The sequence below is a fragment of the Physella acuta genome, unplaced genomic scaffold, assembly GCF_028476545.2.
Source record: "Physella acuta isolate Inbredline_101_S28 unplaced genomic scaffold, ASM2847654v3 ptg000222l, whole genome shotgun sequence".
NCBI classification, from domain to species: domain Eukaryota; kingdom Metazoa; phylum Mollusca; class Gastropoda; family Physidae; genus Physella; species Physella acuta.
In genome coordinates, this window is record NW_026731741.1 from 852,791 (window position 1) to 869,867 (window position 17,077).

At 36.6% G+C, this 17,077-nt stretch overlaps 1 protein-coding gene across 1 annotated transcript in view; it reads right to left on the reverse strand.

Moving 5' to 3' along the window:
• Positions 1 to 17,077, reverse strand: part of LOC131937792 (neuronal acetylcholine receptor subunit alpha-7) — a 48,079-nt gene that overhangs the window by 11,065 nt on the left and 19,937 nt on the right. Inside the window, exons 2-8 of the mRNA XM_059295431.1 lie at positions 13,236 to 13,318; positions 12,178 to 12,323; positions 7,531 to 7,575; positions 5,109 to 5,218; positions 4,080 to 4,336; positions 2,882 to 3,076; positions 451 to 537 (exon numbers count right to left, since the gene is read on the reverse strand). Coding sequence (XP_059151414.1) covers positions 451 to 537; positions 2,882 to 3,076; positions 4,080 to 4,336; positions 5,109 to 5,218; positions 7,531 to 7,575; positions 12,178 to 12,323; positions 13,236 to 13,290 — 895 coding nt within the window. The 5' untranslated portion in view covers positions 13,291 to 13,318. The remainder of the gene's footprint in view (positions 1 to 450; positions 538 to 2,881; positions 3,077 to 4,079; positions 4,337 to 5,108; positions 5,219 to 7,530; positions 7,576 to 12,177; positions 12,324 to 13,235; positions 13,319 to 17,077) is intronic.

A 17,077-nucleotide genomic window follows, 5' to 3' on the forward strand; every position in this document is an offset into this window, starting at 1 on the left:
CCAGGAATTATTATGTAAGAAATTTTGTTTACAAGAATTACAAAACAGATTGAGTTACGTTCATTGTTTTTTTTTGTTTTTGGTTGTAGTGTATATATATATATATATATATATATATATATATATATATATATATATATATATATATATATATATATATATATATATATATATATATATACATTGTTTAGATTGATACAATTTTTGTTTTGTCGGCCAACATTGTGTGTTTTTTCTTATTTCGTCAGAGTGCTACTTTCAATTTATTTTACATCATAGCGAATTAATGACATACAGCTATATATATATATATATATATATATATATATAATACACGTATATAGAACGTGTTAAAAATTCGGCGCCTTTTTTGTTCTTTTCGCTCCCCCTACAACGAAAACCTGGATACGCCTCTGGTACTCACCTACCCGTGTCTAGATGTGTACTCACCTATGAGTGGAACAGCATCAGAAGTGGGCGGCATTGTTTCAGCCACTAGTAGCAGAAACACCATCAGAGATAGCAAGATGGTCACACCTGGTCAAAGAAAATAGAACCGAGTCAGCTCAGCACTAAACTTGTGCTAGCATAAACCAAATGATACTAGAAATCTGGACATGTCAAAACTCCATTTATGAACACAAGTCCAGCTTCCATATATATATATATATATATATATATATATATATATATATATATATATATATATATATATATATATATATATATATATATATATATATATATATATATATATATATATATATATATATATATATATATATATATATATATAATGTATGTATAAGCAGTTTATCTGAAATATATCACGTGATTTTAAAATTCACATTAGAATTAAATTTGTATGTAGGCCTATAGTTAGTTGAATTAACGTTATTCATGTTACATGTTACAATAAAAATACTCTCTGTCCTCATCATTACAGGCTGCTCCCACCTAGCATACACCAGAATGTCAGTATTTTAATTTCCTCTAATTCTGTCTGGGCGAATACTAGAAGCTACAAGTCGAATCATTTGAAATGCAAAGTACAAGAATTTATCTGCGTATTTCCTGATTATTTTTCTCTTAAGAAAATAATGAACCCTCCCTCGCTAGTTCAAATCGTTTTCTTTTATTGGATTCAATATTTCGGGGGAAAGGGACGACACTCCTAAACTAGGAAAATTGAATAGCCATTGTAGAGCGTATTGATCGAATTTACATCCAAAAAATGGTTAGACATTCAGATAACGTTTCTTTTTATAAAATGTTTATACGATTAGTGTTTAAACGGCCCTAAAACGCTGCATTATATCGGTTTTCATTCGTCTCCCACACATGTAGTTTCTCACACAAAGTATGTCTGGGTGGACATTTAAACAGACATTTCATTTTTGTTATTATTCATGTGAGGTCTTCACTTCCAAACGTAAAAACGTTGTGTTTTAATGAAGTAAAAAATGAAATTCTTTGATGGACATGGGAACGACAAATTGGAGAGTGTATTGCTGTTCACTGGTGATAGGGTTAAATTAATTAAAACGCGATGTCATTCGCACAAATCTGGTGTTCAATGTTTTTGTGTTGGAAAACTACATTGCACGTTTGGAGAAGGGATTTGATGTACAACCTTTTCTTTTCTTTCAAATTATAGGGACAGGAATAAACTTTTATAGGGACAAAATACACTTTTATTGGGACAAGACTACACTTTTATAGGGACAAGACTACACATTTATAGAGAAAATTACACTTTTATAGCGCTAGACTACACTTTTATAGGGACAAGATGCACGTTTATAGGGACAAGACTACACTTTTATAGGGACAAGACTACACTTTTATAGAGAAATTAACACTTTTATAGGGACAAGAGTACACTTTTATAGGGACAAGACTACACTTTAATAGCGACAAGACTACACTTTTATAGGGACAAAACTACACTTTTATAGGGACAAGACTACACTTTGATAGGGACAAAACTACACTTTTATAGGGACAAGACTACACTTTGATAGGGACAAAACTACACTTTTATAGGGACAAGACTACACTTTGATAGGGACAAAACTACACATTTATAGGGACAAGACTACACTTTTATAGGGACAAAACTACGTTTTTATAGGGACAAGACTACACTTTTATAGGGACTAGACTACACTTTTATAGGGACAAAAATACACTTTTATAGGAATAAGACTACACTTTTAAGGGGACGTGACTAAAAAAATCAGCCGCAGTATTTTACTGTATAACCACAGTTTTTACTTTAAATTTAAGCATCAAAGGAGACGTTGACCAATCTAACTTTAAAACTCCAGAGTAGCATGGAATCTCAAATAACCCCTGAGATTGTAATGACTGTCGCAGACTTATAAAATCCTCCAGTTTTTAAATATGTAGGCCTACCATGATAACTTTTTAAACTCTGATAAATGTTTCTTTCACATAGGACATTAATTTTATTTAATCCATATAACGAAGTTAATTTCGAACACAAAATTTCAATTTAATTTTCTTCTGCTATTAAAACCCAAACGTTTTTGTTGGTTTTTTTCCATTGATTGGATAGAATTGAACAATGTATATACAAAAACCGTAGCTTAGTATGCAGGAAAGCAACTGCCCACCATTATGACCTGATTGATTCCACCGGATGTTTACACCCAGTGCACCCCTTCACCTCTATAAACATAGGCAGTAGCTGGGTCACGTGATGACCTTACAGGAACCAAACTGTGACTTAAAGGTGAGCAGGCGCGCGTGCTCAACTCCAAAATCAAAGCTGAATTATCGGACTATTTTAATAATCTAACCACGTGACCCCCCCCCCCCCCCCCACATGAAAACAAACACACAGGTGAGCACTCACCTAAGGAAATCTTCTCCCCCGCGTCGGGCGGTAAGATGAAGAGGAGGAGGGTGAGGGAGGAGATGAGCACGCACGGGATGATGATGTTGAAGCCGTAGTACAAGGTCCGGCGTCGGATGTGGATGGTGAAGGTCAGGTCGATGTAGAACTCCGGACAACATTCGTAGGCGAGGACGTTACGCTTGACTGGCACACCTGAGGTTTAAAATAAGAAGGCGTTCAGGTTAAATGGCACACCTAAAGGTTTAACACGCACGTGGGCGTTCATGTTAATTTTTAATTGCACACATGTTGAACGTTTACTACGCATGAGAACACGGACACACTTGTAGAAGGTTCAACACAGGTACCCATTCTTCATAAACATTGTATACAATGTTTTTTAGATTGAGATCATATTACATTTATGGTTAGAGTTAGTGAGGTTTGTATTTGTGACAGTATCTGGTGGAGGAGGTCTGTTACTGCTGTAAATCCAGTAATGATTAAACGTTCTCGTTGTCTTTTCCCCATTCCACCTATAAGCATCCACTCCCCATTCATGATACATTTGCTGATGTCGTCTCCCATACATACCTATAAGCATCCACTCCCCATTCATGATACATTTGCTGATGTCGTCTCCCATACATACCTATAAGCATCCACTCCCCCTTATAAAATTGCTGATGTCGCCTCCCATACATACCTATAAGCATCCACTCCCCATTCATGATACATTTGCTGATGTCGCCTCCCATACATACCTATAAGCATCCACTCCCCATTCATGATACATTTGCTGATGTCGCCTCCCATACATACCTATAAGCATCCACTCCCCCTTATAAAATTGCTGATGTCGCCTCCCATACATACCTATGAGCATCCACTTACCATTCCTGATAAAATTGCTGATATCTCCTCCCATACATACCTATAAGCATCCACTCCCCCTTATAAAATTGCTGATGTCGCCTCCCATACATACCTATAAGCATCCACTCCCCCTTATAAAACAGCTCATGTCGCCTCCCATACATACCTATGAGCATCCACTTACCATTCCTGATAAAATTGCTGATGTCGCCTCCCATACATACCTATAAGCATCCACTCCCCATTCATGATACATTTGCTGATGTCGCCTCCCATACATACCTATGAGCATCCACTCCCCATTCCTGATAAAATTGCTGATGTCGCCTCCCATACATACCTATGAGCATCCACTCCCCATTCCTGATAAAATTGCTGATGTCGCCCCCCGTGTCGTTGTCTTGCTTAAGGTTCAGCAACCGCCCCTCGTGTGTCCATGATCCGAACTTGAGCTCACACCGCTGGTCATCGAACGGGAACCACGTGATGTCAATGGCGCACGTGCTCTTGAACATGCCCGGGGGGACCCAGAGACACTCCCCCTCGCTGTTGATGACGACATTGGTGGGGTAGGTGTTGTCGAAGTCATCACTGGCACTGTGGGGCAGGAAACAAAATTTTACACACCGCCCTAGTGTGTGGTATTTGGTTCTTTGGCTCAGTCGCAACACAGGGATATGTGTTAAGTCGAGGTTTGTGTTCAGTCAAATAAAATTCGACTCGATTGACATGAATTGGGAGGAAGCAAGTTCAATAAAAGTTTGTAAAAATAACTCGAGAGAGAGAAAACTTTTGAATAATCTTTCACTTTTTAAAAAAGTATGTGAAAAAATTAAAATGTTGTTCTTCCCTTTGTACTAGACACGTGAATATGACGAGCATATTTCAGCGTATGCCCCAACCTAGTTGCATTTTGGGCAGAAATTACGCGGATATGATAAAAAATGGTTGAAATTTCAGAACAATCTCATATTCCGTTATTAAGTTTTGTGACCTCGGAGTAAACATTACCTGCAATTAGCAGGGAATTAAATATTTCCGGCATTTTTTTCCGATCCAATCTTTACAATGCTGCGGGGCGATAACTCTTTGCATCCACACGAGCGCGAAATCAAGACGCAAGCAAGGGGGATAATTGGTCAACAAAGGCAGGAGTTCACTCGAGTTCAGAGGTCACCGTGAGCCAACTTAATCAAAATGATTGTCTCTTTGTTGGTACATATTTTTACTGTGATATTTTCTAAAGGCGTGCAGTTAATGGCGAAACACTAATTAAGATGGCGTCTATGAGTGTGGGGCACAGTTGTTAAAACGGTACAGCAAAATTTCCGTTACTCACCTGTTGTACAGCAAGATGTCCGTCACTCACCTGTTGTACAGCAAGATGTCTGGCACCCACACCATATGCTTGGGGACTCGGATGCTGGAAACGTTCCCATAATCCTCTTTGTTCCATTTTAAGTTGGAGGCTTTCCAGAGCTTTAAGATTGAAAGGGTTATGTTAGTTGTGAGTAATATGATGCTTGCATTGCAAGTTTTAAGACGATGATTGTATTGCAAGTTTTTAGTGATTGAATAATGCACAATAATCGATATGCTTAAGCTGTGTCTTAGCTTGTCTATCTCTTAAAATAAATGTTTTCGTCAAGACAAGATTTCCAGCTACCCAATCAACCCTAAAGTAATTAACCACCTTTAAATAACAAAACGACTGTCAATGTTTTTTAATGTAGCTATCAACACCTGACTAAATCCGTTTATGGAAAGTTGTTTTTTTTTTTTTTTAAATTTAGTTAAGGCTAAATAATTAAGATATTATTTATATTAATTTAAGAATTTTTAATGTAATTAACTAATTAGAAATCAAATCTGCAGACAAAAGTTTTACAATTAAATCCCAAAACCTCACATGCAGGTAGTATTGGATATATAAATATGTTATAAAAAAAGATAAAAAGTTAGTAGCAACAACATATATAAGGTGGATTACATAGGGTTAAAAAAAATTACAATGTCTAAGTCAGCTAAGCTGAAATTTGTATCAAAAACTAGACTCAAAAATTCAGCCTGTTTTGTTTTGTTGTTGTTTTTTTTTTGTACAATTTTTAAAAGTTTTAACAAATACAAAAATGATTTTTTTTTAAATTCGACAATCTCTTAATGAAGAAAAACCAAATCAAACAAAAACAGTCAAATTGTGCCATATGAACTGTCTTTTGCTTTTTTTTCTGATGATGACCCAAGATCGAAACTTCTATTGTTGTGATTTAGTTATTGCTTTTTTTCGTAGTTTTTTTTTAATTGTTTTAATTTATTTTTATAGTCCAAAAACTATGCAAAAAACTAGTCTTCAAGAATGATTGCAAACTAAGTATGATTTTATTTTCTGATTGATTACTTACCAGATTAAGCCAAATATTAGTGTGTATGATTTGGTTCTTTTCGTCCTGTTAATGAAAGGATAGTGTTAGCATGCAGGTATATAGCATTACAAAGGTGGGGGTGGGGTCGTGTCTATGATAGGTTCATCCCCCTGTCAATCATTCGATGGAATGTCAACATGGCGAATTAGAAACCTAGCATGTAGCAGTGACATTTTTAAACCATGCTTTGGGAGCTAAAAGATCGTGAGTTTATTTTTTTAAAACAATATAAAATAATGAAGGTAGAAACTCATAACCTGCAAGTTTACTTAGTAAACAATCAATCTTTTAATTTTTGTTTTAATACAAGCCCAACTTCCTGTGCTTATTTTCAGATGTTCAAAGCTGTAAGGATTGGATATTAAACAAATACGGCTATTTTTAGAAAAACCACATGACGTTTTGGCAACCTGGATATATTATAAACAGCGTGTGGTTGGCGACAAAATATATTGGACTGGACCCGTTCGTGACGGGATGCAGGTGGTTGCCCAGGTACCAAAATAGATACAGTGGAGGGGAAATACAGTGTATGGGGGAGTTATAAAATACATCAGTTAACAGAGACACTGAAATTAAATAATAATGCAAGACTCGGTCCGGATTTTGTTAAGATATGTCCACAGTACCAACTAAAAAAATACAACACCTCGCCCTACGTGTTACCGAGTCTAGCTTTATGGTGTCTTTAAGTACATAGTGCTGGCCCCATACCAGTGGTGGCAGAACGCGGTCATATTTTACAACCTGGTGCGGGCCTCAGCCGACAGGTGTCGCTGATAGCGATCAGCTGTGTTTGTTTAATTATGTCAGAGGCCATATGGTTCCATATGGGCATTTTGTGTAGTGGAACACACAGCTACCGACTGGGTACTCACAGAATGTACTGGGCTATACGGCTACCCCTTGGATAATCAGATAATCTCCTGGGCCACAAGGTTACCCCCTAGGTATTGGATTAATTGTAGTCACACTAACATGAAGAGGTTTTAAATTATATATATTTAGACCTTTAAATATATATATATATATATATATATATATATATATATATATATATATATATATATATATATATATATATATATATATATATATATATATATATATATATTTACAAGTAATTAATACAAGTATGACATATGGTACGAGATTTATTATAAAAACATATGTTTAACGTGTTAAGCTAGTAAATAAACCGTGCTAATAAAAGTTTTTTGCCTCCATACATTCAATGCAATACAACACGAGGAACAGACAGGACACACAGCTGTTGTTAATTGTGTAATTACATCTGTGACGTCATGCAAGATGGCCGCGAAGCATGCTATGTGTACAACCCTACTCCCATGATGCAACTTTGCTTACCAGTCTAAGCCAAAGAGAGGTTGTGAGGCTTTCACTTCTTTCGCTCTGTAATATAAGCATTTCCTTTTTTTTCTTATATTTAAAACTAAGTAATTTTATATAATGGAATGGCGTGGCCTAGCTGTAGGGCGGTAGACTGCTAACAGAAAGTCTTGATTTCGAATCCGGGTACAAGTCAGTAGAGCAAATGCGAGTCTATCCAGCTCTAATGAGTACCTTACTGACATTAGGGAAAATCAAGGCAGGTGGGCATAGTGCTGACCAATCTACCCTCTCATGAGCCGAGGTCAGTGAAACAGATAAACTCTACTTCTTCTGTCCCATATGTCTTGGGCACGAACGGGAAAAGTTGATGAATGTTATTAAGCGATTTATTTAGCTCAGCATTGACCATTTCTGTAAATCGAATCATTATCTTTTTTTTCAATAAATGTTAATTTCCGTTGAGAATGAAGTTTTAAAGATTTCAAGAACAGCCGATTGTTTTCGTGGGCAAGCCGAATCAATATTTTTAATTCAATCAAATCTTTAATGTATTATCAACTCTTAATTAAATTTTACAATTATGATGTGTATTTTAAAATCTTTAAAATGTTACTTTCCTTTCAGATTAGGCACGAGTCAGTGAAATATTTTCTGATACATTGAGGGTCTGAGGAATGGTGCCTTAAGGAAAAGAACCTACATTCACATTTAACGCATTTCCATTTGCTAATTTTGTAGTGTTTTGTAGAGGAAGTGAAATTTAAATGCCAAATTTTCAAAGAAAAAATTTTTTTACATCCCTAACCAAAAACAATTTCAAAACTGCAGAATTTTTCTGGAAGCTTAGAACTCTTTAAAATTTCAAGGACTTTTTATTCAAACTTGAGAACCACTCTCTAATACCATAAACTTTTCTGAGGCTTAGGGCCCTTTAAAAACTCTAGAACTTCATTTCCCAAACCCTAGAACATTTCTCAAATTCAAGAATTTTTCACCAAGTATAGAAGCTTTAAAAAAAACATAGAACTTGATTCCCAAACTCTAGAACATTTGACCATGTATATAACCTTTCAAAACCCTTTTCAAACTCCAAAACCTTTAACAATGTTTAGAACCTTTTAAAAACCCTAGAACCCCTCTCAAACTCTAGAACCTTTCACAAACTCCAGAACCTTTCAAAAAAGCCCTAGAACCTGTTTCCCAAACTCTAGAAAACTTCCCGCTTTTCCCGCTTTTCCCGTTTATTCCGTACTCTAACCACGTGACTGACAGCAAGCGGCCACGTCATCAAGCGTCTCTATTCACCTGTCACGTGTTCCCTGACACGAAACGGTCTACAAATTTGTTCCAGAGATTTCCAGCAGCGGTGCGAAAACTTGTGTTTGCTGGTCGTCCCGTCGTCCCCTCGTACCGGACACACTCCCCTTTTTTGTGGCTGGAGAAATCTCGAGGAATCTCGATTAGATATTTTTTATGTTTGTTTTCCTTCAGAAAATCCCCAGAACTTGTGTATGTTGTATGCCTCGCTGCAGTCCGCGTTATAATCACATTGGTGGTTCATATACTAGTTGTTCAGCAAGCTTGAAAATAATAATCTAACAATGTTGTTGAATTTAAGAATAATCTAACAATGTTGTTGAATTTAAGAATAATCCTACAATGTTGTTGAATTTAAGAATAATCCAACAATGTTGTTGAATTTAAGAATAATCCAACAATGTTGTTGAATTTAAGAATAATCCAACAATGTTGTTGAACTTAAGAATAATCTAACAATGTTGTTGAACTTAAGAATAATCCAACAATGTTGTTGAACTTAAGAATAATCTAACAATGTTGTTGAACTTAAGAATAATCCAACAATGAAATGATTTAAACTGTATCGCTGACAGTAATACTGTGGAGAAATCGTTGAACAGCGCCATAGCTGAAACATCCTAGTTCGTTATAGAAAGAAAGATATGCACAGGAAGATTCTCATTTCTATATATTGATCATTTAATCGATAATTGTGGAGGCGATATTTTAAGTAAAGATTCTGGAATGTTCAACCGACATTAGCAATGAGACGTAGTTTCATTAAAGTTTTAATTTATTTTAAGCTTTTTTAATATTTTTGTATATATACGTCTGAGAATCAAACAGCTTGCTTCTAATCATATTATTTTATAACCACGATTTAAAAAGAGATTATTATTTAACGAATAATGGATAAAGTAAAAATGTTATAAAATAAAACGTATACACGTCAAAATGCAGAATCAAAATTCTATTGGAATAATGTATATATGTATGTGTGTAGGCCTATTCGTGTATTGAATTACACATGTATGTGTGTAAGTGTATACGTATATTAATTCATATATCTGCAAATGTTTCTCCTCACCATGAGCTACTCGAGGTGTAAGTCCTCTTCCCTTAGCAGCCCCTCCCTCCCTCCCTGCCCTCTCACCCCCTCCCCTCAACTATCGGCCCTTCCCTCGCTGTAAACGGACAAAGCAGAACCAGAGAATAGAAGAAAAAATCCCGGAGAAAAGACACACGAGGAGTACTTAGCAGACGTCACCTTGACGTGTGAGGACAGATGCGCTTGAGATTGTAGGCTGTAAATTCGACAAGCCTCTACCTCGCCCCACAAGTAGGGGCAGTTCACTGCCGGTGGGTTTCTTCAAATTATCGTCCATTAGTGAACTTATTACTAGGGAAAGGGGAGAGAAGCGAGGATTGGGAGAAAAAAATATTGATTCCCTTGGAAAAAGATTAAAGTATTGACGAAATCCGTGGAGGCGAGTGCAGCTGGGAGATGCCCCCCGTGGGTGGGGGTGGGGATGCCCCGTGGGTGGGGGTGGGGATGCCCCGTGGGTTGGCGTGGAGATGTCCTTAAAGATTCCTCTCCATCACCTGTTGAGATGTCTTGGCATGACCTGACAGCCGCGGACAGGTCAAGGGTTAACGGGACAGGTCAAAGGTCAACGGGACAGGTTAAAGGTTAACTGGGTGTGTTCGACAACAGGTCACAAAGCTCGCTGCTTGCAAATTGTTGGTGGAGGGGGTCATATGCTGAAATTCGTAGTCTAGGGGTCGGGGTGTGGTTAGGGAGTCACGTGAGTATGGTCACGTTGAGTCCATTATTGCGTGGCGAGCATTGGAGAGTCACTGTAAGCAAGTTACATAGCATTGTCTCTGAATCTGGATCGGGGGGATGGGGCACATAATATTCCGTGGAAACCTAGATGGGAATCATCAAGGCAGAGAGTCAGTGTGAGTCGAGAAGTTACTGAGTCTAATACTATTGAGTCAGTTGACTCAACGAGTAAAGGATCAAAGCTACTTTGAATTATGCTGTTATTTTCTCCGAAGATTGTATAATACTTTCAACCACTTTTTTAAAATTTTGACACTTAGCTCTTGCAAAATGTAATAATTCCTTAAATTTAATCTAACAAGCTTCAGATTAAAATGGCAATAAGCATAATTTCACAACACACTTTCAAAGAGTTGCGATCTTTGACTAACTCTAAAAATAAGAAAAGTTAATAAATATAAAAGATGGTTAAGAAATAACTTTTCTTTTTCTTTAATGTAGATACACTATAAACTATCCAAAACATCTCATACGCCGTGCCTTGAATGCTTACAATTTTGTCTTTTTAAAACTTGAATGACAGATTCTAAACAGCTGTTTAAAAGTATTGGTATTGATTCATCGATTTAGAATCCATGTCCCACTTAATAAGATAACGCCAACAGATTTAAAATCCTGCGCCAAGAAACTAAAGTAACGCTAACAGATTTTGTATCTTACTTTCAGAACTCTTTGATACCGCCAACCGATTTAGACTCCATGTCCAAGAGATATATGATAAGGGACTAGTAAACCAGACTCACCACGTCAATGATCTGCTGTAGGATGATGCCAAACAGACTCACCAAGACCCAGTCAACTAACAGACTAGATAAAACAGACTCATCAAGACCCAGATAACGGACTAGTAAAACAGACTCACCAAGACCCAGTCAACACACGGACTAGATAAAACAGACTCACCAAGACCCAGATAACGGACTAGATAAAACAGACTCACCACGTCAATGATCTGCTGTAGGATGATGCCAAACAGACTCACCACGACCCAGTCAACTAACGGGCTAGATAAAGCACTCACCACGTCAATGATCTGCTGTAGGATGTCAACTAACAGATAAGATAAACCAGACTCACCACGTCAATGATCTGCTGTAGGATGATGCCAAACAGACTCACCAAGACCCAGTCAACTAACGAAGTAGATAAAACACACTCACCACGTCAATGATCTGCTGTAGGATGATGCCAAACAGACTCACCAAGATATAGTCAACTAACAGATAAGATAAACCAGACTCACCACATCAATGATCTGCTGTATGATGTCAACTAACGAACTAGATAAAGCAGACTCACCACGTCAATGATCTGCTGTAGGATGATGCCAAACAGACTCACCACGACCCAGTCAACTAACAGACTAGATAAAGCACTCACCACGTCAATGATCTGCTGTAGGATGTCAACACACGGACTAGATAAACAGACTCACCAAGACCCAGTCAAGTAACGGACTAGATAAAACAGACTCACCAAGACCCAGTCAACTAACGGACTAGATAAAACAGACTCACCACGTCAATGATCTGCTGTAGGATGATGCCAAACTTGACGTCTATGGGGTCCGTGTCGTTGTCCACTGGCCGCTCCAGCTTGCTGTAGTTGCCCTCCTCAAACAGCGCCTTCAGCAACTGGCGCTCGTGCTGGCCCTGGAGACTCTCTGGAAACAAGGTCGTTGGACATTTACCTTAGACATACAGGTGATTCGGGACATTTACCTAACATGCTGGACATTTACGTTGGACATACAGGTGATCCGGGGACATTTACCTAACATGTTGGACATGTATTGGTGACCCAAGGGACATTTACCTAACATGTTGGACATTTACGTTAGATGTATTGGTGACCCAAGGGACATTTACGTAACATGTTGGACATTTACGTTGGATGTATTGGTGACCCGTGGACATTTACCTAACATGTTGGACATTTACGTTAGATGTATTGGTGACCCGTGGACATTTACCTAACATGTTGGATATTTACGTTGGACATACAGGTGATCCGGGGACATTTACCTAACATGTTGGACATGTATTGGTGACCCAAGGGACATTTACCTAACATGTTGGACATGTGCTGTCAACCAACACAGCCAGATAAACAAGAAAATAAAATCTTCGACTTTTGCAACAGTTGAAACATTCCGAGTTTGTATTCAGCTGATGAGGGCAGTACGAAAACTTCATAGCGTTATATGTGAGGGTGGATTGGCAATATTTTATGCTCACCAAATATCACTCAATCACCAACAATCGAATATCACCGAATTTATAATCACCAAAGATAATACATCATTAAATTTTGTCACCAGTACTAAAACTTCACCCAATCTACAATCACCAACGATAATACCTCATCCATTCTATAGTCAACAAAAATCATTGCTAACCCATTCTACAATCACCAACACTAACACTTCACCCAATTTACAATCACCAACAAATCAAATATCACCAACAAACATTTTACTAACCCAATTTACAACCACCAACAATAGAAAACCTCACCCAATCAACAACAGCCACTACTCACCCTCACAAAAAAGGTAACACAATGATGTACTCACCTCTGATGAATAGAATGAAGATACACGTCAGCAGAAGACATTGGTACAGCTCCATGGGACCTCAGCTAGCAGTGCTCCGTCATCTGGTATACAAGTGGCAAGTGTCACAACAGTGGTATACACAAGTGTCACAACAATGGTACACACAAGTGTCAAGTGTCACAACAATGGTATACACAAGTGTCAAGTGTCACAACAATGGTATACACAAGTGTCACAACAATGGTATACACAAGTGTCAAGTGTCACAACAATGGTATACACAAGTGTCAAGTGTCACAACAATGGTATACACAAGTGTCACAACAATGGTATACATAAGTGGCACAATAATTGTATACACAAGTGTCACAACAGTGGTATACACAAGTCTCACAACAATGGTATACATAAGTGGCACAATAATGGTATACACAAGTGTCACAACAGTGGTATACACAAGTCTCACAACAATGGTATACATAAGTGGCACAATAATGGTATACACAAATGTCACAACAGTGGTATACACAAGTCTCACAACAATGGTATACATAAGTGGCACAATAATGGTATACACAAGTGTCACAACAGTGGTATACACAGGTCTCACAACAATGGTATACATAAGTGGCACAATAATGGTATACACAAGTGTCACAACAAATGGTATTCACAAGTGACAAGTGTCACAACAATGGTATACACAAGTGTCACAACAATGGTATACACAAGTGTCACAACAAATGGTATACACAAGTGTCACAACAATGGTATACACAAGTGTCACAACAAATGGTATACACAAGTGACAAGTGTCACAATTAAATTAAACATTACAGCCGATGTAAAATAGCCTGAAAAACTCTCACCTTCGTTATGAGTATTCAAAACTATTTTTCCGGCCACTCAACCCTAATCCTATGTTAAATCCTCGCCTTGACCTTAACATTTATCTTGATCCTATGCCAAACCCTAATCCTAATCCTAATAACCCTAATAGAGATAAGGGTAGAAAAATCGACAAGCGACACCATGTTCCACTGACGTTTCTATAGCAACCACCAACGCGTCCATTGACGACCAGAATATCAGCAAAGCCGTACGGAAACCCAAACAATGTGAACTGTCAAATTTTTGACAACTGTCAGACATTAGGAACAATACAATACACAGATGAATCCTTTAATTCTCGATTTTCTGTAAACAAGTTTTTAAAATTTTGTTAAATAACGAAAATAGTATCAATAAAAAAATATACCTGGAAGCAAAATACATTACGAGCGAGATATAATTTGATTAAAGATGCATTCTATTTTTATAATTATCTTTTAGTACAAAGATTATTACTATCTCTTCATATGCCGAGGTCACAGAAACAAGTGAACTCCACTTGCCCCATAGACCGTCAGGTTTGAAAGGGAAACTTTTACAAAGATTATTAAAATAAAATATGTATTAGAGCCATCGCAAATAGAAATTTAAAAAATTGAATTCATATTAAAGAGCGAGATATTATTTGATTAAAGATGCATTATAAGTATCTTTTAGTACAAAAATTATTAAAATAAAAATGTATTAGAGCCATCACAAATAGAAAAAAAGTAAAAGTGAATTTGTTTCATTCACATTTGTTTTATTTCATTTTAAACATACTTAAGTTTGCCAATTACAACATGTTTGTTATTTTACCAAACATAATAGTGCTTGTAAATTTTTTTGCTAAATCAGAATTTCTCAACCTGCTAACTCTACTGGTATACACTCTAGCCTTTACAGAATTTTTATAGCATTAGAAAACCGAAAATGATGGCATGAAAGAAAAATAGAAGAAATAATTTAAAATAAACCTTATTTAGTTTACAAGCAGCAAAACATTGAGGTAATTTAATGTTTCTATAAATAAATTTTATGTAGTTAATAAGTTATAGGTTTTATAACTAAACTAAGCGTAAAAGTTTATGATTTAAATCATTAAAAAAATATAAAGTGTAAAGGATTGCATCACAAAAATAATTTACTTTTAGAAAATAAGAAATATAAATAAACGCGTAAAGGAATAATTGTATACCTAATGAAACTATTGGTATTTACAAGACATTTAAGAACGTAATTGTGTGATCTCCCTTGGTAATTTAAAATTTACAAATGGAAGCAACAAATGCACGTTTTAAAAGTAACAATTTTTTTTTTAATTTTAACTTGTGAGTGTAATTGCAGCATATTAAATATATAATAAAATATTACCTATGCTGTTATATAATATGTATAAATATATAAATGTCGCATATGATTTACTTTGTTGTAATTACCCTATTCATTTCCTCACACATTTTCGAACGAGTAAAAATTTAAAGATCACAAAAACCAGTCGACATACAGCCTAGGACTCCCAGTAAAATATGTAATCATTATATTCATCATTCCTCGTGGAGCAAAGGGACGAAACCACACTACTTCAGCATCACCGGTTGTGGGCGTACATTTTGAATGAATAACTGTCTACATTCTATAGTTGTTATTGATTATACATTTCTTTCTCTTAGTGTAACTTGAAAACCTTAATTTTTATTAGCTACATAAACTGTAATCAGGGGAATACTAAGTTGATTTAACGAAATAGGTGTGAATTAAATGGTAAAATTATTATTACTATTTTGTTTGTTAACCCCCTTCGTTTTTTTTTTAAAGGAGAGAAAGAGAATTTTTTTTTTCTCGGCCTTTAGGTGTAGCTTTTAACATAGGTCTACACGTAGGTCTTAAGTCATGGCTTAAGTCAGTCGTAATTCTGACACCAATGTCATGGACTGTCAAGTTCAATTGACCAATCATCGCGAAGAATTACGGGTGGGGGTGGTGAATGGTCGTTAAGGGATCACAGGTTTATTATGTTCCTTCTTTTTCTTCCATATTTTTATTATATCTTCTGATATTTTAAACATTTTTCTAACGGGCAGCCGAGTCCATATCATTAAAGTCCTCCATCCAAATTCACCAATGCCTTCCACTCATTCTCCCGCCTGTCACAAGCCAAGCATGAAGGTTTTTAATAGACAGCTCGTGGTACATGTCCATACTACCTGGGTTGTTTTGTTTTTACGATACTTAGCAGGATATAAACAGGACTAACAACATTAATGATTATTTCACGGACGTCTAAATTTCCTATTTGATCTATGCATGAAATCGTTGACTAAATTGAATCAGGCGCGTCCTCCGGCGTCCCCGTAAGGTGCGATTTAGCGCCCTAGGCTTTCCCTTGAAAGCAATGGCGCATACTTTCGTTCTAAACAGTGCGATATGTTATGCTTAAGATGGTGCTTTAGAGTCGTTTAAATTGAATCAGGTGCGCATTCCCTAGGGCAAAGGTCGGCAACCTTTTGAGCCGGAAGAGCCAAAAGTTACAATTTACAAATGTTCCCAGATTTTAAAGAGCCACTAACATTTTTGTTTCAATATGTTGGCATTTGATTAGAATTAGATGTATAAATTTGATTTTTTATTTGAAATAAATAGCATTAAATATGAAAAAAATATTTATTCATTAAAAAGCATACAAATATTTCGCACAACATTTTAAAGTATTAAAGCTAGCTCTGGTACGATACAATTAGTAATCAGATAATATAACTAGGCCTATAAGATTACCCCAATCCACTTTACAAGCCAATAACTTTTTTTTTTCTTTCTTTACGGACACCACTCATGCTCCCTAGCCAGGCAGCACTCAACACGACAAACTCCGACTAACTGGCTTGGTGTGATTACTGTATCGGTTGCTTCTGTCCTTTGGTTCTCACCAGGCTTTTCTTCCACTCCACTGAACGCAGGGTTAACTCGTACCCACCGTCCAGTACTCAGCT